Source organism: Acanthopagrus latus, chromosome 1, assembly GCF_904848185.1.
Source record: "Acanthopagrus latus isolate v.2019 chromosome 1, fAcaLat1.1, whole genome shotgun sequence".
Taxonomy (NCBI): domain Eukaryota; kingdom Metazoa; phylum Chordata; class Actinopteri; order Spariformes; family Sparidae; genus Acanthopagrus; species Acanthopagrus latus.
In genome coordinates, this window is record NC_051039.1 from 21,411,918 (window position 1) to 21,427,668 (window position 15,751).

A 15,751-nucleotide genomic window follows, 5' to 3' on the forward strand; every position below is an offset into this window, starting at 1 on the left:
ATCATCAATGACGCATTCAGACCAAACACAAAGAAAATATTTGCGGTGGGTTACTTGCACAAGTTTGATCGATACATTTTTAATCGCGTCTACTCTCTACTCTCTACTCTCTACTCTCGCAAGGAACGCAAATAAAACTGGTCTCACGCCACAAGATGTTTCTCTGTGATCCAACTGCAATAAATGGATCAGAAGGACGCCGAATTAACAACATCATAATGCCGTCTTGTAAAAAGCTTGAAATGATGCTTCATCAGGTCTGTCAGCCAGGAGACAAGCAACCAAATTCTAAAATGCTTGTTCCCCGAATGGCGTTTGGATCGATAAGAGCCATGATGTGCTGTGCTGTGCTCACACGTATCTCCAAAACTTACCTGGTAGTCTTACTTTGTAGCTCACTTCCCTCCACAGCAGCTCCTGCAAGCTTGCGTTTAATTGCATCATTGACTTTGTAAGTAACCTAGCTGCTCGAATAATTTGCGCCGTATTTGGTCTGAACACAGCATCAGGTAATCTATATAGCCAGCACAGGCTTAGAGATTTAACAAAAAATGGCAATATGTTAAAACAAACCTTTCTGAATACGTTTTTTAGGAGGCCAAAGTCTTGGGAAAAACTCGGATGCCAGGTTCGGGATTGCTCCTCCGCCCTCCAGCATCTCTCAACTAAACCAGACCGCTCCAGGAATGGAACCTTCAGGCTCCTTGAACCCGACTGCACCAGTCACAGCTCCTAGATACCATGCTGCTGTCAGCAATGGATGGGTGCGCATGTTCAGTGAGTCATTGGTACAGCAGAGGTGCTGTAATAGTATTGTATTAATAATATTGTATCATTATTATTGTATATAGTATCGAATGAAGAAATTAAGTTGCAGCTCGCGTCCACGGCCATATTTCATGTCTCTATAGCATTTTGCCAAGCAATAGTTAACAAAAACAGCACCCAGCAATCAACCCAAGGTATGACACTGACAGAAGCTTTATAAACCACCTGCTTTATTATCTGACAAATGCATTGTCACCAAGCTGAAATTAGAGACGTCTGGAGATATCATGTTTTCAAAGATGTGTAACAATGTGAAGCTGCACATGTGTATCTACATACTAGAGTTGTCAGTGTACTAGAATTTCTAACTTCAATACAATAACTTGAAAAAAAATCAATATTCAGCATCATGTTTGATATCATGGGGGAAGTTGATGGGGAAGATTTATATAAAAGACAAATATAACAGGGCTTGTTCGCTGTGTGTTAAAAAAAACTGTTGCATCTAAGTAGATTTACTTCAGGAGGTGCTGGGCCATTAAAACACAGCTAGTACTGGTGCATCAATACAGCAGCAAATTAGAAACAAATCCTTTTCAAATATTCAATATCAATATGTATGGATACTTGATATTTTACATACATACATTCACACTGATTGTGTAGACGTACTGTATATGAATGGATGTGTGTGTACATGTATGTACATGCGAATACATACTCCCCTTTTAACTGTATTGTGCATTCTATACCTTTATATGTGTACGTTTTTCATAACATACAGACCAATTCAATCAGGTAACTTAAGGTAACTTTTAAATTGTATTTGCAAGATTAACATCAAACATTCCAGCTCCTCAAATGTCAGAATCGTCTTTCTCATTTTCAGAATAACTTTAAATTAAACATTTATGTGTTTTGGCAGATTGATTGGAGCCAAACAACTGATTTAAAGACATCTTCAGCTTTGAACATTTTTAATTGGCCTTTTCATCGTTTTATGATGTTGTATAGACCAAATAATGAATCAGTTAATTAAAAATGAATGGCGAGTTGCGATCCTTGATTCTTCAGAGTGCCGTTTGATGTTAACATCACTAAAACTGTCCTTGATCCCTGTGAAAATAAAACAAGCTTCAGCTTTGGATATGGCCTTTTAGGAAATGGGCCCCCTGCTGTTCCATCCTTTCAAATGTTTTTCTTTATGCAAGGAAACGTCAAACCTCGTGCCGTCTCCGTTCCCTAGCCTGACCGAATTACCTCGCGGGTCTAATAATCACATCGCACGATGCTGTGTGGTCTCTGGGACGATGGGAACTGATTGCTCTCGATCATAATGAGCTCGTGGAAAATAGATTTGTCTAGGCAAATTATTTTCCAGGGAAATATCCGCTTCCCAGCTTTGTTTTGTGTCTCCATTCAGACCCAGAGGCCTGACAGCTAATCAGCCGGCCGTTAATGAGACTCTATTTTAGATGACACCTCTGTCCCCTCTCAAAGAGGAGCTGACAGCCGACTATGAGCCAGCTGCTGAAAAGATGATCCTGCTCCAATAAACGGTTCTTGGTGGTGTAAAGTATCATTTAGATGATAAATACAGAACTCCTCTCAGATTGCTGCATTAAGGACAAGCGAACAAAAGTAAGCGGCAAAAACAGTGAGTCATCGGTAACACTGTGAATAATCAAGTGTACCACAGCCACCTCGGATGGGCGGATGTCACACTGGGAAAAAATAAAAGATGTAGCATGTGGGTGCTTCAGTCAGCATACACTGTCATCGTGACCTTTTCACCCCAGCCACCTACAAACCCCTCCTCCAATAAAACTACCCCTAACACACACACACACACACACTCACACTGTCATCTAGAATGAGAGTGAAGCTGAATCAAATGCAACTTCACTCAAATCCTCCTACTGCAGATGATTGTTTGTCCTGTGTGAATTTTCTATCCCTGTCTCTTTGAATGGTAGCTGCACTTAGCCGCCATGCTTAGTCTTTTGGAGACGGATATGCACTCTAACCTGATGATCCATGCCCCGATTCCCAGAGGCTAAGTGTCTGTGTGTGTCTTTGAAAGAGTGTGTGTGTGTGTGTGTGTGTGTGTGTGTGTGTGTGTGTGTGTGTGTGTGTGTGTGTGTGTGTGTGTGGAGAGGGGTCTGCTGACTTCAACAGCTGGCTTCTTCCAATAGGCTGTCAGCAAGCACATCCGCTTAATGATATCACTGCTGCTTGTTGATGTGTGAGGTAAAGAGAAGCAGGCAGCGAGGGAGAGGAGGGCAGGACAAGACAAACATACACATATTTATCACTGAATGTCAACTGACCCCCCTGTGCTGCGGCGCAGTGTTATAGAACATGTTCACAAGTGTCAAATCAAACCACAAACATGTTAATGGTGAAGGGGAACAAAATCCATGATCCTCATTCTGTGCAAAAATGCATTCAGACCCAAAATGAGTCTTCAAAAGTCTGAGTTACCTTCCAAAGTTACTGCTCTTTATGCGTGACACTCCCTCTGTGCATCACTATTCCCCTGTTCACATTTCTGCGAAAACCAAACCAATGTTTCTATCAAACTTTTGATATGTAAGGGAAGAATGTGGTTTTTTTTTTCCTTGCAAAAGTGGTTTTGAAAGCAACATTACGTAGAAATTGGCGATGATTTGTCAGGATTAATGTTGGCGCTGACTACTGTACGTAACGCTGTGATCCCATCCTCTCACTGAAATTACATAGTGCAGAAACGAGTGATGGGGGGCAGAGTGACAGAGACACCATTCGCCCTGTTACAACACACTGAAGACATCTTTTCACTTGAAGAATGAAAAGGAAGCAAGATTGCAGTGACCAGCACAGTGTAAATAAGGGCATGAGAGTATGACATTATGACATATTTGAAAAAATGTTAACCCTCAGTTTTGTCAGCGTCATAAGAGATTTAAAGGCCGTTTCCCCTAAATGAATTCCCCTTAGCTTTCTGAGAGGGTCTCTTTTTTTCTGAATGAGGATTATTTTTCCTGACACCTTTCTCTCTGTTAAAGCTGGCATCCAAATGTTTGGGTTATCTCTTCTGGAATCTGCAAATAGCCCACAAAAATTGTACACCAAACCGAACATGGAGTGTCATCGTGACTTTAAACTCCTGTGGGAACTCACCCCATGTGTTTCCATGTGCTGCATTCTCACACACACACACACACACACACGCACTCACACACACACACACACACACACACATACACTGTCTTTCTCACAGACTCACGCATTTTGTAAACGTGCAGGGAAACACTCCGCTAGCTCAATACGAGCATGCACACACACGCTGGCCTAGGTGCTGGACATGCCGCCAGAGAAAAATTCCCAAAAGAACCATTTAGCTTTCTGAGGATGGTGCTGTGTGAACGCCTTCCTGACTGTCAAAAGGCGTGCATTTACTTACACTCACACACCCCACCGCCGCCACGACCACTGGGGAAAGCTATATTCTTTGTATTCGCTGCACAGATGATAGTTCCCCTTTGTTTTATTCACACATTCTCCCAGAGTAAAGCAAGAGAGCGAGACCAGTCAATCAGGTTCTGGTTTGACGGGCTCCATGTCTTTACTTAATGAAGCATACCGCAGTAACACAAGGCGGCAATGAACCGTTACTTCTCCACCTCCCTTGCCTCGCATTACATCTGTATTCATCATCCACGAGCTGATTCATAAACTGACTCTGAGATCTGAAGCCTGAGCAAACGCACACTTGGAAGAATTTAATTTTCGGCATCTGACATCTTAGACAAAAGACCTCCATCTAATCACACAGACGATTAATCCAAGGACCAAAGCACATTTACACATATTCCACTCAGGCTCATTAAGAGTTGAGCTGCTTGCTAATCTCTTGCAAAGGTCAGATTCAACAGAATGGAGGATTTGTACCTTTCTGTTGGAGTGCAGCTGAAGAGCCGACACGAGAGGATTCGCGGGTTTACCCTCCCCGTCCCACCCTCACACAGACCAGAGGTCCTCAATGTGGGAACTCTCTCTTTAACAGCAAGTGAGAGCAAATTCAGACTGCTGCCTTTAACCCTTTTCTTATGTGAGTGTGTGACCATGTGCGTGTGTGTCAACACACAAATTGAGATCAGGTGACCAGCACAATGCTTCAACTTGCCTTGAGACCCGTTCAGGAAATGGGTTTTATTCTTTAAGGAGCCAGCATCTCTCCCATACTTTGTCGTCACCACCATCATCATCATCATCAACCTGACCAATGTCGTAATTACACTGTACGAAATGGCACAACATTGTATCAATGACAACAAAAGTCAAGACAGATATACACACAGGTCACTCTGTACAACATATTGTCGGAAGGTACAGCACATGTCACGACTTCACTGTTTCTTTTATAAAAAATAAAAAAAACATTTACGATATAACCATGGCTTCACCGCGGCGTTCTGCTTAGACCTCCCTCTGTGTGATCGAGTGGCGGATGAATCTGCACGCAAAGCTCATCCAGGCAGTAACACCGAGAGCGCTCACAAGCCAGTGACCCATGCACTATGATCAATGATGCACTTGTATAATCTATGTACAATAAAGTAAAAAAAAAAAAGTATCTACACAGAGACGGAGTCCATCATACATATCTTCTAGTGTCCCTCCTGCACAGTATCTTTTTGAACGACCTCCTGAAGTCGTTGTTGAAGATGGTGTAAATGATGGGGTTCAGTGCGCTGTTGCAATAGCCGAACCAGAAGAAGAACTTGAAGAGGGTGTCGGGCACCGAGCAGGACTCGCACAGCGTCATCAGCATGTACGTGAAGAAAAATGGAAACCAGCAGATGACAAACACCCCAATGACCACAGCCAGGACGAAGGTGAAGCGCTTCTCTCGGTTCTGGCGGCCCTTCCAGCGGCTGCCCTTGGTGCTCGGCACCCGCTTTTGGACGTCATTGTCCCCCGGTTTGATTTGGCTCAGTTTGGTTTTCCCCTTGGACGCCTTCTTTTTGATCGAGCAGGGGTTGGTAACCTTGTGGTCAGAGGAGGACGACTCTTCCAGGTCCACCCCGTTCTCCTCACCCTTCTCCTCATCTACTCCACCTTCTCCTCCCACGCCCTCCTTCAGCTCGATGTCCCGCTCACCGTTCAGCTTCTCGTGGCAGAGGCGGTCCTCGGCGTTGCCCGCGGCCGCGCCATTCTGCTTGGTGTTAGCAACAACGTTGGTGGCCAGCTTCTGCATCTCCTTCCGCTTCCTGTCTCCCGGTGGCGCCCGCGTCCTCTTTTTGGCGATCTGGTAGATCCGCACGTAGACTAGAACCATGATGACGCAGGGGAGGAAGAAGGAGCCGATGCAGGAGGAGATGACGTACCACTTTTCATTATTGATCTTACACACACGTGCCTCCTTGCTGTTTTCTTTCTCCATGGTGATCAGAGGTGGGAAGGAGATAACCGCCGCGATGACCCAGACAATGAAGATGATGCACTTGATGCGTCGCGGCGTCCTCTTCAAGTTGTACTCTATGGCCTGAGTGATGGACCAGTAGCGGTCCAAGCTGATGGCACAGAGGTGAGCAATGGAGGCGGTGCAGAAAAGCACGTCGAGCGCCAGATATATCTCGCACCACACCTCGCCAAAGTACCAGGATCCCATGAGCTCGTTGGCCAAGGAGAACGGCATCACGAGGGTGGCCACCAGAATGTCCGCCGACGCCAGAGACACCAGGAACAAGTTCTGCGGAGCCCTCAGGGCCCGGCTCGTGAACACGGCGATGACCACCAGCACGTTGCCGAACACCGTGAGCAGGATCATGATGGCCACCAGCACGGTGAGCGGCAGCGAGATCTTGAGGCTGTACGGGGCCTCACCTGGAAGGGTCTGGTTGGTTTCATTTTCGAACCCCATCGGAGCAGATCGGCCCACTGCCTGCGAGAGCTCACCTGAGGTTAACAAAAATCATCACCAGGAGCGACAGAGCTAGCAGCTCACAGCAGGACGGAGAAAAGAAGCACCACTCCTCTGAAGACTTATCTCTCTCATCCTTTTTTAAACGTCAGTTCGTCTGAAAATGAGCCAACAAGAGGACAAATCAGATGCTTTTTATATTTCTCAATCGACTATAACAACAACAACAAAAAACTAGTATTACAATAATGTTAAGAATCACATCAGCTCTTTTCCTTGAATGAGAATGGAGAAAAGGGGGTGAGAAAAGTGAGAGATAATCTTACCTGAGAGGCAGCGCGCTGACACAAGCTCTCCGGTGCCAGAGACGCACGGGCGTTAAAAAGGAACCGGTCAGTGGGTAACTTCTTTAAGCAGATCAATAGGCAACAAAGAGGATCCATGAGGCGGATGAAGTGCTCCCTCTGTGTCTCCTCTCTCTCCACACGCAATGATCCCTGTGCTGCATCCAGCGGTGCTCGGTAGCGGACCTAATAGAGCGCTAATCATGTTATCCCGGGCGCTGCCGTGCTGCTGTCTGTCTGCGTGTGGAGCCTCTCTCCTCAGTGTGGACCGGAGCGCCACTCCCTCTCTTTATAGCCCGCACGCTGCAAAAAGTGTCACCGCGCGCTCACCGGGTCACTGTGCGTCCACGGAGTGTCAACACCGGAGGACATGTGACAACACACACCATTACCGCCGGATGGAGGCTGGGAGCAGAGTGGAGGAATGACAGCAGCGGAGAGCCAGCAGCGAAGGTGTTAGACACGATGTAGTGTTCAGACACACACGGAGAGCTGTCGGCGCTGTGTGCGTTTAACATCCCTGACATGACTTAGTGAGAGGATTCAAGTCAAGTCATGAGATGGTATAAAAGCACAGCATGGATACAGCCACATGCGCGCGAATGATAAAAGGAGAGTTTAAGGTGCTATGTGTGTTTTTTTAAATGCCTAAACACACTAAATAAACGATCTATCCATGTTTTCATGACTGAATAAACCAAAACAATATCGTGCTGTTTTACCTTGTTTATATGTGGCGGACCCTGCCACCTTTCTAGCTTCACACACATTCTGGAGACCTTATTTTCCTCAGAGAACAGCTTGTTTATTCACGCCTGTAGAAAATAAATAAATATTTCTCAGTTTGTTTGATTAGCCTATTCATTTTTTTAAAAAGCATTATAAATCTTAAGTACTAATGTCAAAAATAATTCTGACTTTGAATTTTCTTTCTCTAAAACAGTGCCTTTTAAACAGGGAGGCAATTCACATGACATGAAGAAATGAAGTTGAAAACAAGACAGAAAAGGGAAAATAATGTCAAAGTAGAATATAAAAACATACAAACTGAATTGCAGTTCCAGTGTGGCAAAAATATGCTCAAAATTGAATAAAAGAAATAAAAGTGTGATAAAGAAACAAATCAATCAAAGGCACATGAGGGTTAAGAGGGTTAGACAAAGACATCAACATCAACTGTTTACATTATATATTTATCATATAAATATATCTAAAACAAAAAACATGAAATAATGTTCTTACTGTATTTCTGTGTCTGTAGATGTAAGTTTTCCATTTAATATACAATTCAATACACATATTTTTAAATAACAAATGCATGCATTAAATGTATAATACAGTGCTAAAATGTTCCTGTGTCAATACATAACTAACCAAATGAATACTGAGATATAAATAGATGAGCTACCATAGATATATGAGCATAATCATGTAGCATGTAGCAATTAAGTCAATATGTTCCTTTACCTATCATACAAATGTGTGTGTAGGGGCCCCCAACAAACTACAACAGGCTTGGTGTGACCTAGTCTATTCAGTCTGGCCCTGGTCCTCAGGAAGGTAACGTCTTTATATCTTCACCTTCAGTTTACCTTAAGTGGTTGAAATAACAACACATGCACGAGATGAAGGTTCAGCATCACTTAATGTGCTCTTTGAGACAAGAAGAGTCCTGACCCTGAGCTGAAAAACAAAAAGGCTCGCCTTCACAATTCAAAAAACATTTAAGACCAGGCCTAATATTTAGGATATTTTTTGCAGTGCAGCTGCTAGACTCCGTTGCTTAGCAGCATCCAGAGCCACACCACGTGGATCTCAACAGAGAGATTTTATGACTTCGTCCAAACTCAATTTATTTAACCACCTTTTTCACTTCATGTGGGAGTGCTCATACTTTGTCAGGCGCAGAGTGATTCACGGACCTGTTTGGTGAAGGTTTGCCCCAAGGAAACGTCTGACAGGGTGTTTTAGTGTTTACAGATATGACAGGGGAGCAGTGGCAGACAGTTATTCATCCTAAAGGATCTCCTCTTGTTGGGGAGTCTTGGAGCTCAACCCCTCCATGTGTATTATGTCAATCAGTGGCCTTCAAACTGCACAAACGGTGCAAGTTTAATGAGCAGGGAGAGGATTCGCTGAGGAGCTTTTTTAATATCAATTTCTACTGACATATTTTGATAACATCGCATAAACCACACATGAATAAATATCCCAACCCTGACAGAAACACACCCTCACATGCCCTCTCAAACACAAACAGGCACATCCTGGAGGAGGAGCACAATGAAGGAGTTAATCTCGACCACATGTCAAGATCACTAAAGCTCATGGCAGTGCATGTCACCCACTCATTAATGCACCCATCAGGATCGACCTGATCACTTTATGAATACAGATGCAGTCACGTTAAGTCCAGACTCATTTAGTTTTGACACTCTGAATTATTCAAACGTCTTCTCCCTGTGCATTACCAAGCTGGGTTCACCATTTTCTAAAGCACGGTGGGGTTTGTGTCCTTGAGAGCGACGATAATTTAAAAAAAAAAACGCTGCATCATTTTGATTCTAGAAACACATCTTCATGAAGCAACGCGTGTCTTCTCTGCAAACAGCCAAACAGCCCAATGCGTGTCTGCTGAAGTCACATTTGGAACAATGCAAATGTTTGACCTCGCCTGACAGTCGTTTGGACAGCGCTGTTTGACCAGATCACACCAGCCTGTGTGTAGCTGTCAAACGCACATCATGCACCCGAAAAACAAGCTCCATCTTGTTTACTCTCTGCACATGAGCAAGGTGTGGTCGGTGATGGAGGACATGCGACGGTTACTGCGTGTATGTCGACCCTTTAAAAACAAGATATTATGATAACTGGATTACGTTTGATTAAACCATTCGAGAACTCAACCTGTGAGAGTGAGAGGGAGAGTTCCTCACCTCTGTTGGTAGGTGTTGCTAAAACAATCCTACATTTTTTTTTTTTTTTTTTTTTTTGCATTCACACAAGTGTTATCTTGTGAACAGGCTCTGTTTTATCACAGCCACAAAGCCTCGTGCACTCGTTTATTTCCCTGTTTTTTCGCGGCTGGGGGACACTGTTGGTTCTTTTGTATCCTGTCAGCAAATTAACAAAAAAACAGAGGCATTTCTTCAGATTTCATCATTTTCTCAAGTTCCCATAGTTTTTCTGGAACTTTTTTTTTTTAACCAGCAGTGACTCTCTCATTTACACAATCGGACGCCCTGCTTGTGTTCTGGTAGACCGAGGATCACTCAGGGAGCTGTTTGGAGGAACTGTGGGGACACGGCGTACACTCCTCCTCTTCCTCCTCCTCCTCCTCCTCCTCCTCCTCGCCAGTCTGTGCTGGACGTGGTCACGTTTGGTACATGACTCACGGTGGGAGCACGGGCTCAAAGTGCTCTCCAGTTCTGTAATGACGTTGATTCCATTACATTTTTACAAGCTGAGCATATCCGTGTTTACTTTATACAATTTTTGTCTGTCTGGCCTTGAATATGTCTTTCATGTTTCTATCCAATTTATGTTTTATATTTCTTCTGTTGCACTGTAAGAACGCAGCTGCTATCTCATTGGTTATACAAATACAAATATGATGAAGAGTAAAAAAACACCTTGTTTTTCAGAAGTTGTTGAAGGCAGTTGCTACTTCAGTTTGATAACCTGTCTCTTAAATGCACATGATGTAATTTCTGCCACTGAAGGCCTCTTAAGGAAAGCAAAACAAAAGAGAACGTAGCGTGGGATCATGCCCCCGCACAGAGGCGTGACCGAAACGATCACAGACGAGGGAACGATTTCAAGTTTTATTCACGTTACTCTTAGTCTTGTTTGTCATCTTCCTTCCTCACGGTTTGACTCGCCCCCTGAGGTTACAACAACACGTGGCCAACATCATCAAAAACTACAGATTCCTCTGGGTTTGAACATTTTTAGATCTAGCAGTATTTAGACCACGGGTGCCCAAACTTTCTCCCTTGGAACAAAATTAAAATGTTACGGTTGACCCCGGGCCAAAAGCACGTGTTGTATTAAGATATAAAATCGTACTCTACAGAGGCCCCAAGGGAAAAAAATACTCTGTTTTCAGAGTCTGATCTAAATTGTTGTCTCTGTTGTGATTATGACTTAAGAATAATCTCTGTTATATTTTAATTGCTTCTCAGGATCTGAGTTCCCTGAATTAAATTACTTCCTGCAAAAAGTGTCGTTCTGCCTGCTGTGCTCAGAATAAAACAAAAATAATCAATAGGGATCCGAAATATTTAAGGAGCAACTTACCTCACAAAAGTAAAAGAGCATAAACAGAAACTCATATTAACATGTTCTTTGTATTAATTAGTCAATTATTTCACGAGAACAATCTGGTAAGCCAAATCAAACCTTATAGTGGGACAACTCCACTTGCTAGGACATTGTTAAATGTGGAAATGTGGAAATGTTATGTCTTTAAATTCCAAATGACTTCCAGGATGATCCCTGCAAAAACTGTCATTTAGAAATAATCATAAGGAAAATACCCTCTGCAGCCTCATTTAGCCACTTCTTAGCAACCACCTTTTCATACTCATGAAAAAACAAAACAAAACATGAAAATCTTTTAAACGACCCGTAAACCCATTCAAAAATCCCTATGACTTATTTCCAACTTTAATTGAGCTAATGTAAATATTTTTCCAATACTAAAAACATGATGAAATGACAGCCCATAAAATAACCCATGAGCTCTTATTTTTACCTGAAACCAAATAATTCAATGTTGGGAACAAAAAAAATAAAATAAGATGATGATCTCAGTGACTACTGGTGGAGTCAAGGGGGGACGATCACCGACCACGTTAAAAAAAGAAAAAGAAAAAAAAAACCTTGTGAAAGTGCCCTTTTGGGTGTCCTTCCAGCAGACGGAATGCAGTCAAGCGCGGTCTGCAGGCTGCTCCCTCACAGCGTACATGTGGTGCCCGCTCCCCCTTGTTGGCCCCGGCCCCTCAAACATCCGCCACTGTTACTGAGACAGGACTGTTTGTTTTTATGTAAAATGAGCTGCACTGTGAGTTCCAGGACACACACCTGAGCGTGACTGCGCTGAATGACGTCGGGGGAAGGGGGGGGGGGCAACTGTTCTCCCCTACTGAGCAGGACGAAGAAGACTCAGAAGAAGATGAGGACCCTGGCCTAACTTTACTCTCTGCAGAACGTCCTGGATTACTTTATCTTCATTTGTAAGCTGATGGTTCTGATAATGATGATGATGATTACCATCCGTGCTCAGTGTGTGTGTGTGTGTGTGTGTGTGTGTGTGTGTGTGTGTGTGTGTGTGTGTGTGTGTGTGTGTTTGTGTGAGCGAGAGAGAGAGCTGGGCTTTTAACTCGGAGGCAAGTGAATATTCAGAGCGCCCACCTGTGAGACACACACACACACACACACACACACACACACACACATACACACTTAGACACAGAGGGAGACAGCTCATGTCAGCCTGAAAAGCCTGAAAAACTGAACGGATGTGTTTGGCGGTAAACAGCGGTCTTGTTGATGCATGAGGGCGCAGGCGAAGCGCAAGGATACAGTGACACCTGTCGTCTCCTGCAAGAGCCTCGTTTCAGGCGGAGGAGCAGGATGTTCACAGAGACGAGGACAACTCAGTGGGTGAGCAGCTGGATTTCATGTACAGTCGTTGTCTGTGCGCTCAGGGTTTCCCTTTTCTCTCTCACTTACCTTTGTTTTGTTTTGTTTTTTCCCCCCCACAGGTAAGAGCCCATTTTGGCGAGGAGGAGAGATGATCCACAGGTCCTCATGACGAACACCAGACCACGTGTTCATCCGCCTGACAGAGGCCACTGTGAGATGGGGATTTATAGCTCTCATCATCATCATCATCATCATCATCATCATCATCAGACTTCACGGTCAGTATTAGAGACACACGGGCAGCCTCAGCCCTGTGATAATATCGAGCCTTGAATTCGCCAGCAGGGGGCGGTGTTGCACTGGAGCAGAGACAGCTCAGGACAATGAGATGTATGTAACTGTGGCCTTCGGCTCTTTATTTCAAATGCTCTGATACATGAAAAATAACACCTGAGATCACCCTCAGCTCCCCAAATAAAAGAACAGATTTTAGGAATAAAGGGGGTGACAATGAAACGACACCTGAAACCTTGGAAAGGCAACAAAAGTTGTGTATTCACATGACACAGTGGATATGAAACACACAAAGACAGGAGAGGGCCAGTCTGTTTGCTTCCACATATGATTCTCAGGAGAATTTGTAAGTTTGTTTTCTGCACGAAATGTTCTAACCCTAACCCTTTTCAAACAACAATAGTGTATATCTTTGGAGGCATGTTCAGATGATCAGCTTCTGTAATTTTGCCAGTTTTTGCCCCTGACTCTGATTTAGCTGATGGTGAATGCACGCTGCAGCACAAACAAGACCAACATCATTAATAAGATGGGAACGTCCGCAAGTGTTGACAGTCACAGTAAGTGGATCAGCTTCTGCACTTCAGCAAGATTATGGCACTGATGACAATGTGATGCAACCTGTCAGTGAAGTGACAAGTGCAAATCGATTGATACTAATAAATGTGTTCACTGTACATTTTTTTTTCTTGTTGTGTAACAAGTCGAGCAATACACTGTCAAGTCTAATCTATAAAAGTGTGCACTTATTTAATTTTACTATAAAGTGAGAGAACAATATCTCATATTTCTCAGCCTGTATCTTATTTTAAATATCAAACACTCACGTCCTACGTTAAGGAATGCCCCTGTTGTGTCCATCTTTGTAAAATACCATCATTTCTTTTAATCTTATAATAATGTCTGTTAAATCTCCTAATTGTGTCTCTTTATTTTTTCTATTTACCCTTTAGATCCATTTTTCCTTTCCTGGTGGAAATGGGCCTCCGTATCAGTAAGATGTGTTTTAAACGGGAGCCACCTGATAACTTCAACAAAACCAAACCTCTTCAGCCTTTTTAATCTCACATTTGATGTTTTGTCACATAGTTGGGACTTTTTATCGCACAATTTTCACCTTCTTCTCATAATTTTGAGGTTTTTTTAATCGCATACCATGGAAATATTTTGTGTCATGTTTTCTTTAACTGGTGGAGATGTGCTTCTATAATAGAGATGTGCTTCACTTCTCCTTCAGCGAGTATGAAAAATGAGGAACCCGTTAACTTCAACAGAACAAACCCTGTTGTTGAATATGTTCTGTGTTTCAGTCGACCTTGGTGACATACATGCACGCAACACATGATAAATTTGTAAATATTTATCGGTTTATTACAGTTAAAAAGATGTATGTACATACAGAACATCACCGAACATGGTCATTTTCACTCATTTGCAAAGTAGTACTCTGCAACTAGTCGGTTTCAGGATAACTGTCTTACAATGGGGCGGCATTGATTAAGTTTGTCATTTACAACCAAGCAGACGAGTCAGTGTATTTTTCCTCTTTGTCATTTGCCAAATAATACTTAGTAACAGGCGTGAAACCAAAAAGAAACGACGGGAGGTTGCTTGGTAAAAACAAATCGATGCTGAATTGCTGGTCCAATTCCAAGTTCCTGCTGCCAACACGCGGCTTTGTATGTACACAGGTAGAAACACCTCAGACTGGATCTTGGTCACTGTGGTTAGCAATGAAGACTCACATAGAGGTAGTCATGTCCGCATCTGCTCATCCAGTCGTGAGACAACTGACCCAAAACCTTTTTGCTCTCAGCTCCTGCTCAATCTGTGGACCCAGACCCCTTTACTGACATTAGAGAAGAAAAAGTGATTATCTGTCTTTGTTGATGGAATCAAACGGTCATAAAGGTTCTGCTTGGTGCGCATAAGGCAGTCAAGTAAATGTATGGAGATACTAGAGCGCGGGTCTGTGTGTGTGTCTGTGGGATTCAGGGTTTCAGGAGAAAAAGCTGGCGGCTTCACATTAAAGGGCCATTCCACCAAAATGGACTTGGTTTGATTACAAAAAGCGGACATTTATGCGGTGATGTTCTATGAGGATGAAGAACATGTGATCCATCAACATCGGCCCTTTTCTGAAAATGTGACTTTCATTCCCTCTATCCAAAGTGGATAATTCCTGATACAAACGTGGTAAAAAAAAAAAATAAATAAAATAAATATATAACAATTTTAACTATATCAGACTATTAAAAATGATGTGTCATAAATGTGTTTCCTCTCATCTTGAAATCTCGATTCTGACCTGATATGATTTGTGGAAAACAACAGGTGAAAAACAAAACAATGATCCTCTGTTGGAATAGCCAAAATAAAAAAAAAAGCAAGCCAGTTTTTGGTGGAATTCCCCTTTAATGCCAAAGACAAGTGAGACGCAAGCTAATGCACATCCACTTGGTAGCATAATGGCATTATTTTCCATTGCACTCTTTGTCTTTTTGTAAAACTCTCATCACATTACAGATTTGTAATACTGAGTCTACTGTAACGTCAGATTACTGTACAGAGTAAAAGGAAAAAATAAGACAAAGAAACTAGACCCAAATTTACATCGTAATGACCAGTTGCTTGTCATCAAGTACAGTCAGTGGCCATAGACACAAGGAATAGCCAAACAAACACATAAAAAAAGACCATTAAGGCTGCTTGTCAATGTAGATTAAGTAGGATAAGCATTGCCACACAATGCTTCGATACCCTTTGCAATATACAAAAAAGGGAGCAT

At 43.0% G+C, this 15,751-nt stretch overlaps 1 protein-coding gene and 1 long non-coding RNA gene across 3 annotated transcripts; one reads left to right on the top strand and one right to left on the bottom strand.

The window, feature by feature from the left end:
* Window positions 1-4,790: 4,790 nt before the first annotated feature.
* On the bottom strand, window positions 4,791-7,761 carry adra2a (adrenoceptor alpha 2A). 2 transcript variants are annotated; one of them, XM_037114795.1, is made up of 3 exons: window positions 7,743-7,761; window positions 7,003-7,425; window positions 4,791-6,833 (listed from the first exon to the last, which is right to left on the bottom strand). In XM_037114795.1, the coding sequence occupies exon 3, from the start codon at window positions 6,674-6,676 to the stop codon at window positions 5,408-5,410; it is 1,269 nt and encodes a 422-aa protein (XP_036970690.1). In that variant the 5' UTR covers window positions 6,677-6,833; window positions 7,003-7,425; window positions 7,743-7,761; the 3' UTR covers window positions 4,791-5,407. The 2 variants fall into 2 exon arrangements, with proteins under 2 accessions (XP_036970690.1, XP_036970683.1); XM_037114788.1 differs by lacking the exon at window positions 7,743-7,761 and having other exon boundaries at window positions 7,003-7,525.
* Window positions 7,762-12,448: 4,687 nt separating this feature from the next.
* LOC119016721 lies at window positions 12,449-15,676 on the top strand. Its single transcript, XR_005074245.1, has 3 exons — window positions 12,449-12,687; window positions 12,789-13,523; window positions 13,917-15,676. It is a non-coding gene; the product is annotated as an uncharacterized LOC119016721 (long non-coding RNA).
* Window positions 15,677-15,751: the final 75 nt, after the last annotated feature.

Excerpts from the sequence above, each read along its gene's own strand:
- adra2a (XM_037114795.1), bottom strand. The coding sequence starts at position 6,676 with ATGGGGTTCGAAAATGAAACCAACCAGACCCTTCCAGGTGAGGCCCCG.